This window comes from Pseudorasbora parva, chromosome 17 (assembly GCF_024679245.1).
Source record: "Pseudorasbora parva isolate DD20220531a chromosome 17, ASM2467924v1, whole genome shotgun sequence".
NCBI classification, from domain to species: Eukaryota; Metazoa; Chordata; class Actinopteri; order Cypriniformes; family Gobionidae; genus Pseudorasbora; species Pseudorasbora parva.
In genome coordinates this window covers 5,708,127-5,727,327 of record NC_090188.1, presented here as the reverse complement: position 1 = coordinate 5,727,327, position 19,201 = coordinate 5,708,127, and the positions used below count along the sequence as shown (strand labels likewise).

Genomic DNA, 19,201 nt, shown 5'->3' with positions numbered 1-19,201 from the left:
CACTCAAGTTGTTTCAAACCTGTATGAATTTCTTTCTTCAGCTTCAAGGGAAGATTTTTTGAAGAATGTCAGTAACCAAACAGTTAACTGGAGCCATTGACTGCCATAGTAGGAAAAAAAATACTATGGTAGTCAATGGCTCCAGTTAACTGTTTGGTTTAAGAGCAATATGATAATAATATGATGATTTGCTGCTTAAGCAACATCTCTAATTATGATCTGTTGAAAACAGCAGTGATGCTTCAAATTTCTGTAGAGACCATGATACTGAATTTTTTTCAAGATTATTTGATGAAAAGAACGTTTTAAAGAACAGCATGTATTATTTTAAATAGAAAAATGATATATGTCTTTACTGTCACTTTTTTATCTGATTTAATGCATTCTTTATAGAAATGGTCTTTCAAGAAACTCCCTAAATTGTAGTGTACATTGAAATTAAATATTGTATACACAGCCACTAGAATCATTTAAAAACAGATCAGCTAGAGCAGGGGTTTTCAAACTTTTTGTGTGTGTGGACCACTATTTGTAATCAAAAAAAATTGCGGACCACCTCATAAGTAAGGGATAATGTACACCCAGCCGGTTGTTATCGCAGAATAAACCCCGACAGAGTGATCAGGACCCTGACGCGAAGTGGAGGGGTCTTGCATCACTCTGAAGGGGTTTATTCTGCGATAACAACCGGCTGGGTGTACATTATCCCGCTTATTACACGGCTACTATTCTCAAAGAAATAATTATTAGACACAAAATATTGTCTTGAGATTAAATATTTTATTAGTTCTTACGCAAAGCTTCCGCGAAGAAAAACAGTTCCAACCTGCTTTAAGCCTTTATCTATTGCTGCTAAATGTTGAAAATGAATGCTGAAAGGGTTAGTTCACCCAAAAATGAAACCAAGCCAATGATTTACTCACCCTCAAGTCATTATAGGTGTATATGACATTCTTCTTTCAGACAAATACAATCGGAGTTATATTTAAAAAGTCCAGGCTAACGTTAATCCAAGCAGTAGCCTAGTTGTAGTTGTGTTTGAAGTCCATAAAAATGCAGCTGTCCGTCAAATAACGTGCTCCACACGGCTCCGATGCGTTTGTGTAAGAAAAATATCTATATTAAAAGCATTATAAAGGAAACCTGCCTTGAAGTCTTCCATTGTTAACCCACGGCTGTTTAAGCCACAAGATGGCGCCAGCGTTAAGCATAGAAGTAGTACCGGTCAAGTAACTCGTAGTACCCGTATGAGCGGGTGTTATCTGGAAATAGCGTACCGCTGGAATGCGCGATTGACCAATCAGAATCAAGTATTTCACAGAGCCGTGTAATAACACATAATAAAATATGTCTACACACAGTCCAGCCTGAATTAATCCACACCTCTAAATAGGCTTACTAGCACTAAAACTATAACTAGTCCTCACATCAGTACAACAGGCTTGTTAAAGGAAAGTTAACTGCACACAACGGCTGCCACATATTTCATTAATTTTTTTACTCAAGCGCCCTAATGCTAAATAGCTTTCGCAGTATTTTCTCTTCACCCTCCTTTTCTTTGTTTTTTTATGATGAATCTGGCTCATAGATGCATCCGACTCACTGTCAATCTCTTCATTTTTTGTAACTTCTGCCTCTGTCTCTTTTCTCTTTAGAGAAACCGTTGCTATCCACCGATCCATAACAGCACTGAACTTGAACGTCACGGCCAAGCGCCACTAGGCTATTTTAGTAATCGCACAATAACATGACAATTTAATACAAATGTAATATCAATATAGGCCTACATATTCTTTTTACTTTTTTTTTTTTATGGGAATTTCCTGGTAAAATGAAGGTAAAAAAATATCTAATTTTATTTTGCCTTTCCACGGACCACCTGCAGTACCCTCATGGACCACTAGTGGTCCGCGGACCATAGTTTGGGAATGACTGAGCTAGAGAATACAGTAGTGCATCGCTACAAAGATCAACACAGAGAATTTGCAAGATGAGTGAGAATTTTTTTACTAATTGGAACAAGACCCTCGTGCTGGCTTCAACTGATGTCAAGACTTACAGAAGCGAGAGAGAAAAGAGAAGAAACAAACCCCAATTCAAACAAACTTTTCCATCATACGCCTCTCTCCTGGTGGTCTCAGCTGAACCAAATCAAAAAGCAACTTCTGTCAAGGTTGGCAGCCAACGGTGGACATGGAGAAGGGTGAAAATCAGGCGAAGAGGGAGGGTGCTGGACTCGTAAGCATTATTGAAGAAGTGAGAGGTGAAAAAAGGCACTTGGGGTGGTTTGGTGCTGCAGGGTATGACTTTGCTTTTTAAACTGTAATAGAGGGGAATAGAGTTCACGAACAGCCATTTTAAAGAAACACTGAACCAAATTAGTGAAGTTTTACAGGAATTCTTGACCCAAAAAAATCTAATTTAGAACTCAGCCTTGTATTCTTCCAAAGTTGTGTGCTTCTGCTTTTTGGATCCGTTTAATAATCTACAGTATATGGGTCCAAGCTAAGTGTACAATAAAAGGAGCTAGTACATTGGCACTTTACTATGGCTTACCTACCACAGATCAAGTATTTTGACATTTCAGTCTTACGCTAACAAGATCACACTTGCAGAAGCCTGTGGAAATGATTTCGGACGGACAGTTAGACCCTGACGCTGAAATCTCTCTGGCTTTTCCCTGTCCTGACATGCACCACAATCACAAACCCAATCTTAACAGCACGTAACGAAAGTGTGGGTCACATTTAAACGGCTAACTGACAGGTCCACAGCGCCGTGGCTTATTAATGAAAGAAAAACAAGTGAAAGAGATTACGCTGCAGAACAGAGCGCGCTTCAAAGGCGCTTTGAAGAGGAGAAAAAAGGAGAAAGGGCAGAGCATGCCAAACTAAATGTGTGGTAATTGTTTATCTTTCCCTCAGACCACTTTCTTTCATTTCAAACCCTCATTTCCTATCGTTTCATTTAGCGCTTCATGCTGGCGTGATGGTGTGATTTATGGGATGGGCACAGAGACGGTAAAGAAAGGAGCAAGAGAGTTTGAGAGTCTGAAGAGAGTTTGAGAGTCTGAAGCAGTACATGCATGATGAAATCTGAAATGGGTTAGGTTTGGCGAGCATACAAAAAAAAGCCTTCTGCTGAAGAAATAGTGGACAGAAATAGTGGACATTCGAAGAAAAATGCTGTGAGCAGCTCACTAGGTGTACGTTTTTTGATGTCTGTCAACATAAACTGCAATGTAATTTGGTTTTGAGTTTAATTGATTCAATGGCTTGACAAAAATACACACAAACAAGTGTGACCATATGTGCACAAGCAAAGCAAACAAGTACAACAAACTCCACCAGAGGTGATGAGAGCAAGAGAGCACTTGTTCCCACCTGCCTCGGCATTCCTGAGGATTTATACAAGAGCAGAGAGAGCTAGATACAGAAACGAGTACAGCAAACAGGATGAGGACTCTATTATAGAGATGTAGTGATAAGATGAGAAGGGTCTTTTGTGCTGCGATGCAATGACTCCAAACACCACATGCACGATCTCCAGGGTTCCCACTCCTTTTGATCACTCAATTTCCATGACTTCTAGGTAGACTAAAATAAAGGTGGACAGAACAATGCTTGTATTCACTAGACTATTTTCTAGCCAATGAAATATTTTGGCGTTGAGAATAACTAAACCTGTGCTGAAATGTTCATAACACAACAACAACAACAAAAACATTGAAAAATCTGGAAAAACCACAACTTTTTTTTATGATGGTAGGAACCGTGATTCTCAAAAGCAATGCTTCTCTTTTCAATGGAAAAACAACACAGGTCTGTTGTCTGTTTTTTCCAAAGACCTGACATCAATATAAATATACAATGTTCAAAAGTTTATATTTTTGAAAGAATGCTCACCTGCTGCATTTATTGGATCAAAATTACAGAAAAACAGCAATATTGTGAAATAAATATTAAAATTTGATGCAAAGCTGAAGTCTTCATGATCCTTCAAAAATCATTCTAACATGCATTCTATATTTCTGCTGAAGAAACATTACTTATTATTGTCAATAACTGTGATGCTAATTCTGCATAAACAGTGATGTATTTTTTTTTCTCCAGCATCCAGTAACAAATAGACCCCAAACCATTTTCATTTTCTCTGGTCCAAAACATCAATGCCTCTTTTTCAGCTCAACGACTACATCCTGCACCATTTTTATTTGTTATTTAATGGAAACTAAATGAAATGACTTTACTTGAAGTTATCAATGGAATAACCCTTAAAATAAACAATAACTATACATTAACCAAGCTTAACCATCATTCTACAGACATCCTTAATGTCACTGAAACTCGCTTTAACTCAAAGGAAAACTAGAACACACACTTGGGAACATTCTTGGTCCTAAAATACAAAGAAAACAACAATAAATAAAATGTTACGCAACATCGCAAAGCCCCACGCAAAGCAGGGGAAAGGGGAAAAGGGAGGCAATGACAAAAGGCAATAAATATTGAAAACAAAATGTTTCTAAGAATCAAAGCTAAATATAACATTGGAAAACATAAAAACAGATGTTATCTATTCTGGCTTAGCATGCTACAAATAGAGCTACAGAGAGTTTACAATGCTTGCATCAGGATAATGTATGATAGTTAACTCATTAAATGTTCTGTCAGCTCTTGGCCCAATCCGATTCAGAAGATTTATCCCAGTTGACAGGTTACAGTCAACCAAAGAAGTGTAGGAGAGCATAAGCGCAATGCCTCTTTACTACACTAGAGGGACTTTTACTGAAGTGCACACATTGATGTAAGTAACATACCTGCCAAACATAGCGTCTAAAGTCTTTCAATCATGCAAAATCGAATTAAATGAAACTTTTAAGTTAATTTAAGACATATTAAACTCACTGTATATATTAGAAATTCATGTGCACGCTTCATGGTGGCACATTTGCATCAAGGTTGGCCTGAGCACAGTGCAAGCATTATCTCTTTCACCCACTGAAATCCCTCAGGTTTCCTACATTGACTTTGCGGCAAGCGGCTCTTAAGACTAATGAAAAGCCTCTTCAGATGACCGGCAGCCTGCACACAAACATACAAAGACGACCCCAATACAGTTCTCAGACGCTTGTTTCCTTTGGCCTGGATGTGGAATTCACAGGAAGCTTTGGGAAACACCTGGTGGATGGAGAGGGAGGCAGGTGTAGGGAGGGTGGAGGGGGAAAGCTTCTCTCGCCAGAACCCCACAGACCTGCTCATTCCACCCCATTAGACACATTCAGAAGCCTGAAAGCTCGGGCACAGTCGAGGGCCAAACAGCCATCAGAGGCTCAGACACAGAATGGACCCGGCAGGGCCAGGAAGTCACGTCTCAAACTGGACGGCGGTCTGGCTTGACTGCAGTAAGAGAAATGGAGCTGGCTGGCATTGGGAACAGCCTCCCGAAAGGACTCCAACCTCTGCCTTTGTGACCAGTGAAGTTTAAACGGAGGCCAGTCAAAGTTCCTGGCATTGCGTCTGGTTGTTTTTGTTTACAGTCTGCTCCAGTCCTTCCAAAACAACTAAATCATATATTATGCATAATAAAATTAAGTATTTTTACCATAACCTAACATGATTATTATTCAAAAGTTAGGGGTCAGTAAGATGCCATTCAAAATTAATGGCAAGAATGCATTAAATCAAAAGAGACAGTAAAGACATTTTCAATGTTACAAAATAACTTTTCATCAAATAAAAAAAAAGGGGGGAAAATGTAAATAATGACATTTCTTGGTCAAAAAGTGTAGAATTATCTGGATTTGGAAATTATCCAGGATCAGGTAATCCATCTTACTCGTGCCACTTTTTCAAAGCAAAATTGGATTGGATCACCCTGATCCAGATCAAGCGGCAACCTCCCGCAGTTTCTCTCGAAGCCAATACGTAAGTGACTTAAAATGCAATTCATCGACTGGCCACTAGAGACAGGCTCCAGTAGGGAGCAGAATCTCATTGAGCCCCATGTTAAAATGCCCAACTTTACAACAGAAATAAACATGTTTACAGTCTGGTACAAATTGTAGTTTTGGTCTATACAGCTAATTTTGCCCTTCATGACAACTGTGAGGGGGGTGAATCTTTTTATAACTCATTTACATTATATAAAGCCTTAATAAAGACATTAGTTCCCAAGCAAAATGCAAGAGAAGTTGATCATTGCTGTGGGGGTTTCCCTATCATTTATGACGAGATCATTCATAGTGATGTGTAATTTGTTAAGAAGTCACGCAACACTATTTTATAGGCGCTAGAACGCTCGTTGTTCAGCGGGTATGCAATTCATTCTTACTTTCACATTTAAACGATTTCATGAGGTTAATTTATACCCTACTTGTGGTCAGTCTATCAATCAACATGCTTGTTTGATTTCCAGCCTCTTTAAATACAGTTTAAAAAAAGAAAAAACATTCGATCTACGTTAGAGCGGCAGCACGTCCACGAAGCTTTCTACAGCATCATTGGCAGGGCGGCAAGAGCGAATTTTGACGCTCTCGCCGACAGTGGTGTGAACACACAGTTAAAGTTCTGCATAATTAAGGGCGTGGCCACTTTGATTGACATGTGGATTGCCATTTATCCGCTGTCTGTTAGTCATCGCATTACCTTAGCTCCGCCCACGTCCCGTCTCTTTGCCCATTTTCTGTTATCCGGGCATGACGTGCGATGACGTGTTGCCGAGCAGCTCGTCTCTACTTTAGGCTTTAGAATGGCTTATCGGAATCCTATGGGTGACTTTTTTTTTTCGTTTCTGAAATCCACCCTTCTGATTTTTTTGGATTAAAGGTGTCAAATTTTACTAAAAAGTTTTGAACAACACAGATTGAGATCAAGATTTTGATCCAGATTTAGTGATCTAATCTGATTTTTGAAATCTTTCTTTTTTTTAAACAACCCATTTTCAATATCTGACCTCGATATATCTTGATGTCTATTTTCTTATCATTATTTTCAATGATATTTTCTCATCATATATTTTCTTACATTTACTAACCTCAGTACTAATGTGGAAATTAATTTATTACTTAATGAATTGAGAAACGACACCCTTTGGAACACACTGAAACGTGAAACCCAGGCTCAATACGTACATGCATTGAGTATGTTTCATGCCTACCGCTCATTAAACATATGCCTGTCTCTGTATCACTTATCCAACAGAAACATCAATGTTCAAAACACAAGCATCAACTCCAGCGCATATCTAAACACCGCAGTGCGAGATCTGCATCAGCACACCGTTGGCGTGCTTTCCCAGTAGACACAGTGAGGGGAACACTGTGTTCCCTGCCTGAATAGAAGGAAGCTGCTCTAATGGGATGGATTTGAGCTCTAAGCAGGGCAGAGCATGAGAGCTCAGGGGCTTTGACGAAATGCAGCGGGCGCTGTGCTCTTAGCAGAGGTGCTGGGGGTCATTCTGAAACAACACACTAAGATGAATTTCAAGACGACATTCCAGGACGGCCACAACAATACCATATGCCTTTGTGTTAAAGGAATACGGAACATTCTGGCATCTTTTACTCACCCTCATGTCTTTCCAAACCCTTCTGCAAAATACAAAAATAACTTTTTTCCATGCACTTTTGCAATAACAATTAATGGCGGTTAGCTTCAAAAAGGACGCAAAAGCACCATAAAAGCATCTTGAAAGCAGTTTATACAACTCTTCTGACATCATACAACCACACTGTGTGAGAAACAGATTAAACATTTAAGACATTATTCACTGAAAACATGAGAGTTTCATGAAAGAGATTCATGAACAAATCACTTTTGAATCTTACAAATGAATCAGTTCATTGTTTATTCAATGATTCATTTATGAAATGAATTAGTCAAGTTTAACTCAATGATCCGGTTTACTCATTTAATAGCTACATTTATATGGAATCTGTTTATAATCCGATATATGGCTCAATCAGACTAAAAATAGCCTTCATATGAACACATCAATGGATTTGAATAAAGTTTCGATCAGATTAATTGATCAGATCCAGAGGAAAAAACAACGCTTGAATCAGACTATTTTCTCATTCAAATTCAAAACTACCTCGTTTTGTTTGGAATACATTTAATGCACATGTATACAAATACGTGAATCCGACTGCAATGTTTAGAGTTCATTAAAACAGACTGGATTCATTCATTTTGACAAAAATCGAGGACGATTATCTGTATTTTTGGTCTTCACCTGGGTTTTTCATATAAAGCTATCGTTTGAGTTCAGATGATACTTTTTATGATGCTTTTGTGTCCTTTTTGCAGCTTGAAAGCTTCAGTATACTCCTTGGAAAAGTGCAATAAGCTCCGCCTTCAGAAAGAAAGCCATTTGGATTTGGAACGACACGAGTTTTCATTTTTATGTGAACTCTTTATTAAGCGATTTGAAAAGTGGGTTCTGGATGTAGGTGAGAAACAGACAACCTTCTAACCCCAGACTAATCTCTCAGAGCACAATGGCAGGAGGTGAATAAGAGGGGTGAGTGGCACTCATCCTCTGATGGGAGAGCTGTGCTGGGAGAGAGCGAGAGCTGGGCTCCAACCGAGCTCTATTCACTATTCCACACGCACAGCACTGCAGAAACCGGCTCCACGGAGAGTTCAACAAAGACAGAAACAGAGAGAGAAAGACAGATGCACAAACAACTTTCCGGACTACAGATACAGCCTGAGGTTGAAAGTTTGAGTAGACTAATACTGCAGTGCAGAGAAACACTGAATTAAGACACCCAGAGGCTCTACTCTCATTGCCGCATTGCAGAGATGCTCAAAGGTTTGAGATGAGAAATGTCGTCATGGTTTCTAATAGAGTCAAATTGCTGATAGATATGAAGATTAAAAACTATATACAAAGACTGTATATAAAGATATAGGTATAAAGATATAAAGACAAAAAAATCTAAATTAATGAGCTGTGATCAATAATAATGGGTCATTCAACAAAATGTGTAATTATTTGACAAATTAAATCATATTTTCAATTTTAAATAAATTAATGGTGACACTCCTCCAATTCTCACTATTAACTAACTATTAACAACGACTTGTCTCGATAAACTCCTAAAAACTGCATACTAATAGCTAGTGTGGTGGTTGTTAAGTTTAGGTATTGGGTGTGATTAAGGGATGTAGAATATGGTCATGTAGAATAAGCCATTAATATGTGCTTTATAAGTATAAATAAACAGCCAATATCCTAGTAATATGCATGCTAATAAACAACTAATTAATAGCGAGAATTGGACCTCAAACTAAAGGGTTACCAAATGAACTATTACATATGAAAGGTCATAAAGAAACGATTCTAAAAGTGAACTGTTTATGGACAGTCTTTTTCCACCATGTCATTTATTAAAGCCCTTGTAAAGGCAATTCTGATATTTGTTTCTAAACGCAGTATAAATTGTTTGAAATGTATTGCTGAAACATGTTTCAAAGACTGTAAACTGTGTAGTACTGAATTGTGGAGTTAGAACGTTGAACAGTTTTATCACCATTTCTGTGTTTAAGATTTTTTTGGGCAGGGCTAAAATGGTGGATCGATGACACACTGGGGCCATTGAGCCTGACCCCTCCCCTAACACTATCATAACTAGAGCACATTCGCATCAGTTAGCCCTGTCAATCGCGAGTTACTGTCTGTACAGTTAGTTACTACAGCCTACAGTTTACTTGCTAGTTAAGCTTTATGGGGGGCAGTCATGGCCTAATGGTAAGAGTTGGACTTGTAAACTGAAGCTTGCATGTTTCAGGTCTCATTTCCGGCAGGAATTGTCAGTGGGGGGAGTGAATAACCAGCGCTCTCTTCCACTCTCAATAACACGACTGAGGTGAAACCCTTGAGGCAAAGCACACAAAGTTTCGAAAGCCTAACTGCTTCCCAGGCAATGCAACAATATGGCTGCCCACTGCTCTGTGTGTGTGTTCACGGTGTGTGTGTAGATGCACGTATGCACTCACGCTCGCTTATTAACTCACTCTTCATCACATGAATGCTTATTACCTGTCTGTGCTTACTTACAAAACAAAAAAGATGGTATCAAGAAGAGGTGGATTCATTTTGTGAAGATTGAGAGCTGAGGATCACCACCAACATCTGTCTCTGCAATGATCATTTTACACCAGATAGTTTTACAAACTTTCATCGAAGACAACTGGGATTCACTGATAATCGGCTGCAGAATGGGGCCGAAACGACTATCTTCCGCCTTCATCCTCCCGTCCCGCAGACATCTGGTGCCATCGTGAGCAGTATGTGGGTGTTGTCTTGTGTGCTTATGGCAGTGGTTTCAGCGCCAACAGCGGACTTGCCCCCAGCGTTTGAGAGCAGAAAATGCTGCTTATTTTTTCAAGATTTGGATAAGCTATTTTATCTACTTAAATGTTTTTTTAATCATTCAAATTTTGCTGGGTAGTTAACATTTTTCTGTGGTGTGACAAACTCAGAACACATTTAATTTCGACTTTACAGGGATTTGAGATTTTTCATAATGGGGATCGAGGCAGTGAAGCTCCAAAAAGAGGGCCATAAAACTGATCAATATAACTTGCTTGCAATATTGTAAACACATTGAATAGCTTTGTGCAAGAAAACGGTGCTCTGAAATCTCATTCAATTCAAATATGCTGCATCGAGGCATGTCATGCCAGGTTTGACAGTTACACCACCAAACTTAGTGCTGCGCCTCTTGAGGAGCCATATTTGAATTGAGCATAAGCAAGAATGAGATTTCAAAGAAATCTGAGTAAATGGGGATAGAATTATATTTTTTCCTATTCCTCTAAAGGGAGGAATGTTTAAATAATGACAAAACTTCTACCTCTCCGATAACACTATCATGATGACACCATGAACTACAGTAGCTCTGACCTCTTCCTCAACTGCTAATAGTTTCTACAGCTGCATACTGTATGTTCCCTCTTCCTCGCCTTCAGCTCTGGGACAGTCCGTCACTTTTATTTACATTCTTTTCTTTTCTTATAATCTCCGCCCATCGTATATATGAATCAGCTGTTCAGTTGCCCAGCATCTCCCTCGTCTCAGTCGAACTACGGCCAACACGCTTTACACTCAGTCACACCTGTGCAAGCACTTACACTGAGTTCCCGCTGGACCGATTTACCGTCATCCTCCATAGTCCTGCGGCCCAGCTCGAACACAGCTCCAAGTCCCTTGTTCATAAAAGATGCTGAAAAACCCACCACGAACCAAGTGTGAGGCTGCGGAACACGTCGCAGGAACAGCTAATGGTGTCAGAAACTCAATAAGCTACACAACAGAGCCAAATTTGGAAGCATACCTCGACATTTTCCATGGCCTGTTTGCACCAAGAGGCTTAAGGGCTGAAAAACAGGCATGTGATTGTGATATTGAAATTGCGCTGATGAATTCTACAGGTCGATCTGATGCTGGGTTCACCGCATGTCAAATATATTAGCTTTCCACAATTTAGAGTAGTTTCAAAATAGTCCCAAGAGTTCCAGCAAAATTTAAGAACATTTTGTGTTGTCGTACGACTTGAGGTTGGCAATGTTAATATTATGTAATTGGGTGGGGGTGGGGAGGAAACTAAAATAATAATAAAAATTAAAAAAAGAACTTAAAGTTGGCATAAAGTTGGTACTTCACTATTGTGATGTATATCTAAGTAAAATGGCTTCTGGAATGAGAAATTTTTTTTGGGCTTGATTTAATCTTTCCAGGAATTAATTCGATAGTACAAAGTTGGGCGTTGCTAACCAAAATGGATGCTGATCTGAATGCCAGTTTGCAGTCTGTTGCAGAAGATATGTAATCCCACCCTACACCGGAACATATTTCTGTGTCATTTCGAGGTGGAGGTGCCATTAACATTCTGATTAAAGATTACGAGTGCACATAAACTTGACACAAAAAAAAAAGTTTTGCGACAATTGCTACAAGTGAATCGAGTTAAAGGTGTTTCAAAAGTACTTGGGGGCTTCAAATACACAAAAAATGAGAGGAGAGAAGAAAAAAAGGGAGAAAGAAAGAGATAAGGTGATTTTGAGGGCGTTTCCCCACGACTCCCCAGTGTTGTTACTGTTAACTAAAATGGACACGAAAATGAAATAATTCAAAATATTAATAAATACTGTAAGAGTATACAAAATAAAAAGGATCTTATATCTCCTGTACCATCTCACAGGAAGAGGGGAAGAGATATTTCCTGTGGTGGAGGCAGATTTCCAGAAGTGTGGCATTGCGTTCGCTCCAGGGCGAGTCTTTGGGGAGCAGTAATGAGAGAAACAGATCACAGCAGCAACCGAGTGGAGAGGTGTGATGGTGGCGGACGATGGAGGATTAACACCTTTAACAGGTGTCTGCTTCAGCACCACAACAGAAAGCCAAACTGTCGATTATACAGCCCCTGTGGCTTACCTCTAGTCTTAATAGTGTGTTGGAGACTATACACGGCACGCATATAAAATCTTTAAGAAAAGGTGTACACTTGCACTCGTTAGAATGACTTGTTTTTGATGCATCTTGTTTTAACATTCAGCAAAGTGCAGTCTAGGAGAAAGTTTTTAAAAGTGAGAAACAAAGTTGCACAACTTATTTTAAACTGATACTTTTGTACAAGAGGATTTATGCAACCAATTTAGGTAGATGCACATGTAGGTGCATTATGCTGGATGAACTCTATAGAGGGTATGCATTGACATCACATTCCCGCCGGAAACATGGCCGGACTGAGTGGCAGAAGACCTGCTGCATGACGGATTTAATAGAGTAAATCAAAAAACGGTCAGTTTAAATTAAATGTTTGGACTCAATATAAATGTTTCTTAAAACTTACCAAAGATCTGATCCATGGATATTGATATGCAGCCAGGAATTGAGTTTCTTGACATTTATAACACTTTATATAAGTACAATATAGATAAGTCTAAATCCGGATGATCAATGTTATATATTTTCTCATATCGTCCAGCCCTAAAACTTGTATAGTTTTTTTGTCAGTGTTTATTTAAAAACATCAAATTATGCAGAATATAGGATGGTAAACATTCAATTGATGAGATGTCAATACAAATAACATTTAAATGTAAATAATTTATAGGGTGTGATTTTACCCCAAAATTCACCATCTCGAGACAATATGTTCATCAAAAAACAGTTTTTGATGTGTTCTGTGTGTTTTTTGTGACATTCACGCTGAAAACCAATGCTGCAGTTCAGTCTTTTTGCCACTCAGTGGGCGTAACTACAGCAACTCCGGCCGACGGTAATGTCAAGAGCATATGCTCTATAGCGCCACCTGTGTATGTGGATGCAGCACAATGATGCAGAAGCTTTTATTTCTTTCATTGCAAAAATGTATGACATCAACACATCGGTGTTCAGTTATTCCAGCAAGGTCAGATGATACTGCCCCGGGGCAAACCGAAGATGAACAGAAGGTGGATGTCGGATCAGAGACGTACCTTATAGCGCATCTTGGGACACGAATGGACGTAGAAACCCAGATAGTAGTAGGTAAGTTTGGGCGACTGCTGGTGCAACTGCCGGGTGAAGGCAATCTCCCTGTAGAGAACGACAGCAGAAAACATGTTTTACAGGCATACGGGTCACGATACCAAACAGGTAACCAGGTTGATATAAAAACTACTACATGGTGCTCATTAGATCGAGAATGTTATTCTGATTAAATGCTACAATTATCCACTGTTCAATTATCAATTGATAAAATCATGAAAACAAGTTTGACCTTTATAGATAAACAAGACATTTACTTTATCTTTATTTATTTTTATTTTTTATCTATGTAGTTTGACAGATATCTTTACCATTTATGTAATGTTATTTTAGAGTTAGATATTTGGAGATATGAAACTTTAATTTTAAATCTTTTTAACAATTCAACTGTCAATAAAACTACTTTAATCAAGGTTTTTTAAACAAGATTTCAAATTTTTAAACAAAAAAATGTAGCATTACGATATGATGCTTAAAGGAGCAAAAACATCAACTGATTCGCTGCATACGGGCCAGATTAACGGTTTCGCTCATAAACAGCCATTTAAATGTGTATCTGGAAGTGATGAAAAGAGGAAGGGGAGGAGAAAAACAAAAGGGAGCTGAGAAAATAAAAACAGGAGGAAAAATAGAGGAGATTTATACTTCCTCCTGTGAGCAATCAAGGAGCTCTCTCTCTCTCTCTCTCTCTCTCTCTCTCTCTCTCTCTCTCTCTCTCTCTCTCTCTCTCTCTCTCAAATAAATCCTGCTCTTTCTTCTGCATTTTGTACACCTCAAACTCTTAAAAATTAGGGGGAGAAATCTCTTTTTTGCGGGAAAAGGAGAGGAAGAGAGAGAAGCCAAATCAAAATAAAAGTAGTGGAAAATGAAAGAGGAAAATAGAGAAGGGAAAGGGAGCGACGACAAACAGCGAGGTGCTGGAAGGTCACGCGGTCGCTGCCAGGTTCCCGGGTTCCCATCCCCTGGTGACAAAGCCTGGCTCTCCATGAATGAGAGACGGATAAGAAGAGGCTGTGGAACCCATTCACAAAAAAGATGGAGAATGAAAGAGGGACAGAAGAAAGAGGGACAGAAAGAAAGGGCAGCACCCCCCCTCCCCCTCCTCGATTTGAACCCCAGTCCCCACCCGCTCGCGCTGGCAGTAGTTTGAAGCCTCCATTATCTCCTCTTCAGCGGACTGACACCCCTACACAAGCCAATTATGCCACAGCGCTACCCAGACAAGAAGTCTGCTTAATATTAATGTCACACACACACACACACACATCCAGAGCAGGAGATGTGTGGAACATATTTCCTGAATCTACACATCACAATGTCTAACTATTATTGGAGATGTAAACAAAACAGCAGTCAAATAAATAATACAACACGTGTACTCAAATAAATGTCTTCTTTTTTTAAAGGATGCTTTAAAGATATTTATTAAAAATAATAATAATAAAAATAAAAAAAACAGAAATAAATACTGATTAAGTGAATTTGACAAGAAGTCTGGCACATATATCACCCCAGAAAAGTATTTGATATTACCATATGTGTGTGTGTGTGTGTGTGTGTGTGTGTGTGTGTGTGTGTGTGTGTGTGTGTGTGTGTGTGTGTGTGTGTGTGTGTGTGTGTGTGTGTGTAAAAAATTAAATTAAAAAAATTAAATAAAAATATATATATATTTTTATTTTATTATTCTATTTTTATTAAAAAAATATGAATTTATATTTTTATATAAATAATAAAATTAATTTATATTTTTATATTAATTGACAAAATTAACAGTGCAAATTAATTTTCAGCACGTTTCAACTCGAGGAAACACATTTTGTTTATCTTGGCTGGCCATTCATCATTATTTATAGTGTCCAGCGCAGCATGGAGACACATTACTGAACAGTGTCACATCCTGCGCTCAGACAGTCTCACTCAATCACACTGACACACAACAGCACAAAGACACTGACCCCGCGGTTGACACCAGCTGCTCGGGGCACAACAGAGCACAATCTACACCTCTCCCTCACTCTCTCTCCCTTAGCCTTCGTTTTATTCTTCTTTCAGTGAGAAACGAGGCTCCCGAGGCCTCCAGACACCCAAAACTAACACACACACACACACACACACACACACACACACACACACACACACATCTGGCATCTCCTGTAAAGTGTAACCTTATCAGGTGAGCCTCCCATGTGAAATATTTAAACACATGTGACAGAGCATAAGTAGACCTGTAACCGTGGGTGTGTATGGTTGTTTTGAAAATAAGTTGCATTCAAAACTTTACCTTCACAACTATAGAAATATGAACGCATTCAGAGACAAGATTCTGCACTAAAAGACAGCCAGGTCAGGATGCATATCTCTGCTATTCGTCTTCAAGGACAAAAAAAATTAAAAGAAAAAATCTGCAACATTAATCCTGTTAAACTTTTGTTGGGAGGTAGTGTAGCCTAGTGGTTAAAGGTAACCAAAATGCTTTTGGCTACAACTAGTTTCAGCATCAGATATCGGAGCAGATACACACTTAAACTCAAATCAGATAAACTGTCAGCAAAATGAACAATTATTCATTAATGTTTACACCTGTCTGAACATAATCAACATAAAAAGCTCAAAGATTAGTGAGACTTTATGAGCGGCAGACAGACGAACCTGAGAGCAGAATATGTGCCCAATGAGAGCGAGGAGAAGTCGGGGTGATAGTAGAGGTACACAGACGACACACAGAAGGGCAGGATGTCTAGAACCCCTACGGCTATTATTCTGCCATCCAACCAGTACTGCTGATGGAACGAGCCGTAGCCAACATCCGGACCGTCAGGAGCGGTCTCGGCCTGGGGAAAAGAAAGAGAATATAGTTATTATAAAGATTTCATTATTATACAGTGAAAGTTTTTATCTCTTCATTGGACAAAAATTACAGAGGATTTAGACTCTGAGGGAAGAGCAAGAAATTATGTAGATCAGATTCAGGTCAACATCACCCACATGACATTTATATTATTTATTAATTTAAACAAAATAAACCTATACATAATTTGGAAAACTGATTATTTCAAGCTGGGAGTCATTGCTCCAAAAACTAAATCAGGTAGAAAACACTACTGAATTGTGACACGTGACAATATTGGTTTGACTTGGCTATATAATAAAGGGCATATTAAAAAGGGGGGGCATACCAAAGAGCTTTCTAGTCAGCATGAAACAATTTTATCCATGTGACATACTTTAGAGCGAACCAGGATAATCAATTGGGATGGGACATGGGATTTGATTTTATGCTTCAGGATTTGTTTAGATGGTAAAAATGGTAGGAGGGGCTGAAAAAAAACGAGTGACTGGTGATGTCAACCGCCATTTTACATTTTAACATTTCCTTGAGTTTTTGACATAATAGAGGTCATCCTACTATAAGAATATCCTGTAAGTTTCAGAGCGGAAAACTTCCTTGTTAAAAACAGCTTTTATTGAAACCAAGCCCAGAGAACAACTCGTTTTGGAATGACTGCCTCTTTGGAAGAAGATCAACACCTACTTCTACATTGTTGCCGCTGTAGCCCCGCCCACTGATTAACACGTGACAAGTAGTAGGTAAATAACAGACGTGACCCTAACACTGGATGAAGCAACTAAGCGTTAAACATAACTTTGAAGAGTGCAAAATGTTGTGTAGTGCCAGGTTGTGGAAAAACAGTTACTGCACTGGATTTGCAGAGCTTAAAATGTAAAAATGATATTTGATCTGACTGTGTTGCTTTGTTACAGATCATTTGATATGTACTGATTATGTGTCTAAGGTAGCATGAAAATAAGCTGTTATTTAAACTGTGATTAAAGTATTTATAGAAAGCGATCAAAGAATGCTCCCTTTACAATCGCTGGAGCTGTTAATCAAACAGCGTGAGTTTATTAGTGACTGAGGCCCTATTTACACTGCATGGTTCAAGTGAACCAATTCTGATTTTTCCCACAGATCGGATATGACGTGAACGTGTAAGCAGTAAAAATATCCTCCAATCGGATTCAGGCCTCACTCATATGTTGTAATAAATCCGATATGAATCAGAATTGTGCATTTGCGTCTGCCATGTAAACGGTCAAATCGGATATTCCCCAGTAAATGAGTCGTACGTCATTGAAAAAAAGGACGGAGGCGAATGACGTCAAAAGTGGACATGAACTGCGATCAAAGGCTCTCCTCTTTTTCTCTGCCTTACGAGAGAAATGTTTTGCTGACCTTTAAATATGTGTGGAAAAGTGCGGAAAGCAAAATATTAAATAATCATTTTGTCTGTGTCCATTGCATATCGTGCCGTTTTATTTCCTTTTCCGGTTAAGAACATATTGGGCTGTTTCGCCAGTGTACAGTGTAAATGCAAATCTCGGATACGGGACGGTTTTAAAAGATGATGTAAGCGGGTCGTAAAAAAAATTGGATATAGTCACTAAATCGGAATTGTGCATCAAGACCTGCAGTGTAAATGCGGCCTGAGTTATGGACTCTCGCCTAAACTCACATCAACAAATCTCTTATTTACATTGTGTTTGCAATGTTAACATTCGTAACAGTGCAGAAATCAAGTAACAATGATGAGATCACAGCATTCATGCACTCAAAACATCTGTGATAAGCTACAATGCTCATCACTGCAACCGTTCATGATCTAAATATAATGCTATAATCAACACTTTTCACAATGTTAGCCAATCACAGTTTACACAGAAGTCTCACAGCAGACACACCCCTCCCAACAGCATACTAACATTATAAGTGGTGCACCCCAGGAAACATTATAAAACTGCAGTTCATGACCTCTTTAATGACAAACAGTTTTTGTTTACGTACTGATGAATTGTACAGAATAAGAGCAGGAATATGCACTAAGAAAAAAAAAGTAAAAGTAAATGTTCATCTAATTTTAACCAAAAAAAATCTTCAAACTAGTATATCATGCAAATCATTTCAAATGGATGATAACATTGTAAAATAGATCCTGTGAAAAAATGAGTCAATCAATGCTCAAACAATTTGAAAGTCTGTGCTTGCAAAGGAACACAGGGTGTACAGTAGCTCGCTAATAGATCCCACATGTGGGCTGAGAGCAGAGGTAGGTGTGTATGTGTGTGTATGTGGAGTGGAAGTCAATGCCAGGCACACACGAAGTTTGAGAAACTATGAGGCGATTTAATAAAAATCCTTGCATGAACTAAATCAATCTCCACACTAAAAGCCCTTGCAGGAGGGAACAGGGGAGCCGTTTTTCCCCTGTGTGTGAATGTTTGTGTAAATCAGGGGTGGCAGTGAGTGGAAACATACAAAAAAAAAATACTACCGTCGTGTCTGAAGATAAAAGCCCACATTCTTTCATGTGACATAAACACACTTGTGTCTGAATATATATGTCTGCTGTTTTGGACGGCTGTAAAACCCCAAACCGTTACCTGCCCGAGATCGTATTTCCCACTCAAACCTTCACGCTGCCTTTTTTCAATCAAGTGGCTTATCGTCGAGGGCGCTTTATTCACCCTAGTCCACCAATGAGACTTCAAACGGCTTGGCGAGAGGGGGCTACGCAGCCATAGCCGTAACGGGATCTCTCCGCGGCCCCCTCGGCCCATCTGGGTCCAGTTAGCCCTGCAGGAAGGCGGCTCGTTATCACAA

General features: G+C 39.0%; 1 protein-coding gene across 3 annotated transcripts in view; it reads right to left on the bottom strand.

The window, feature by feature from the left end:
- LOC137044569 (arginyl-tRNA--protein transferase 1) overlaps nt 1–19,201 on the bottom strand; it is a 102,786-nt gene that overhangs the window by 33,813 nt on the left and 49,772 nt on the right. For all 3 annotated transcript variants that reach the window (XM_067420627.1, XM_067420626.1, XM_067420625.1), the window contains exons 9-10: nt 16,192–16,373; nt 13,491–13,590 (exon numbers count right to left, since the gene is read on the bottom strand). In XM_067420627.1, coding sequence (XP_067276728.1) covers nt 13,491–13,590; nt 16,192–16,373 — 282 coding nt within the window. The remainder of the gene's footprint in view (nt 1–13,490; nt 13,591–16,191; nt 16,374–19,201) is intronic.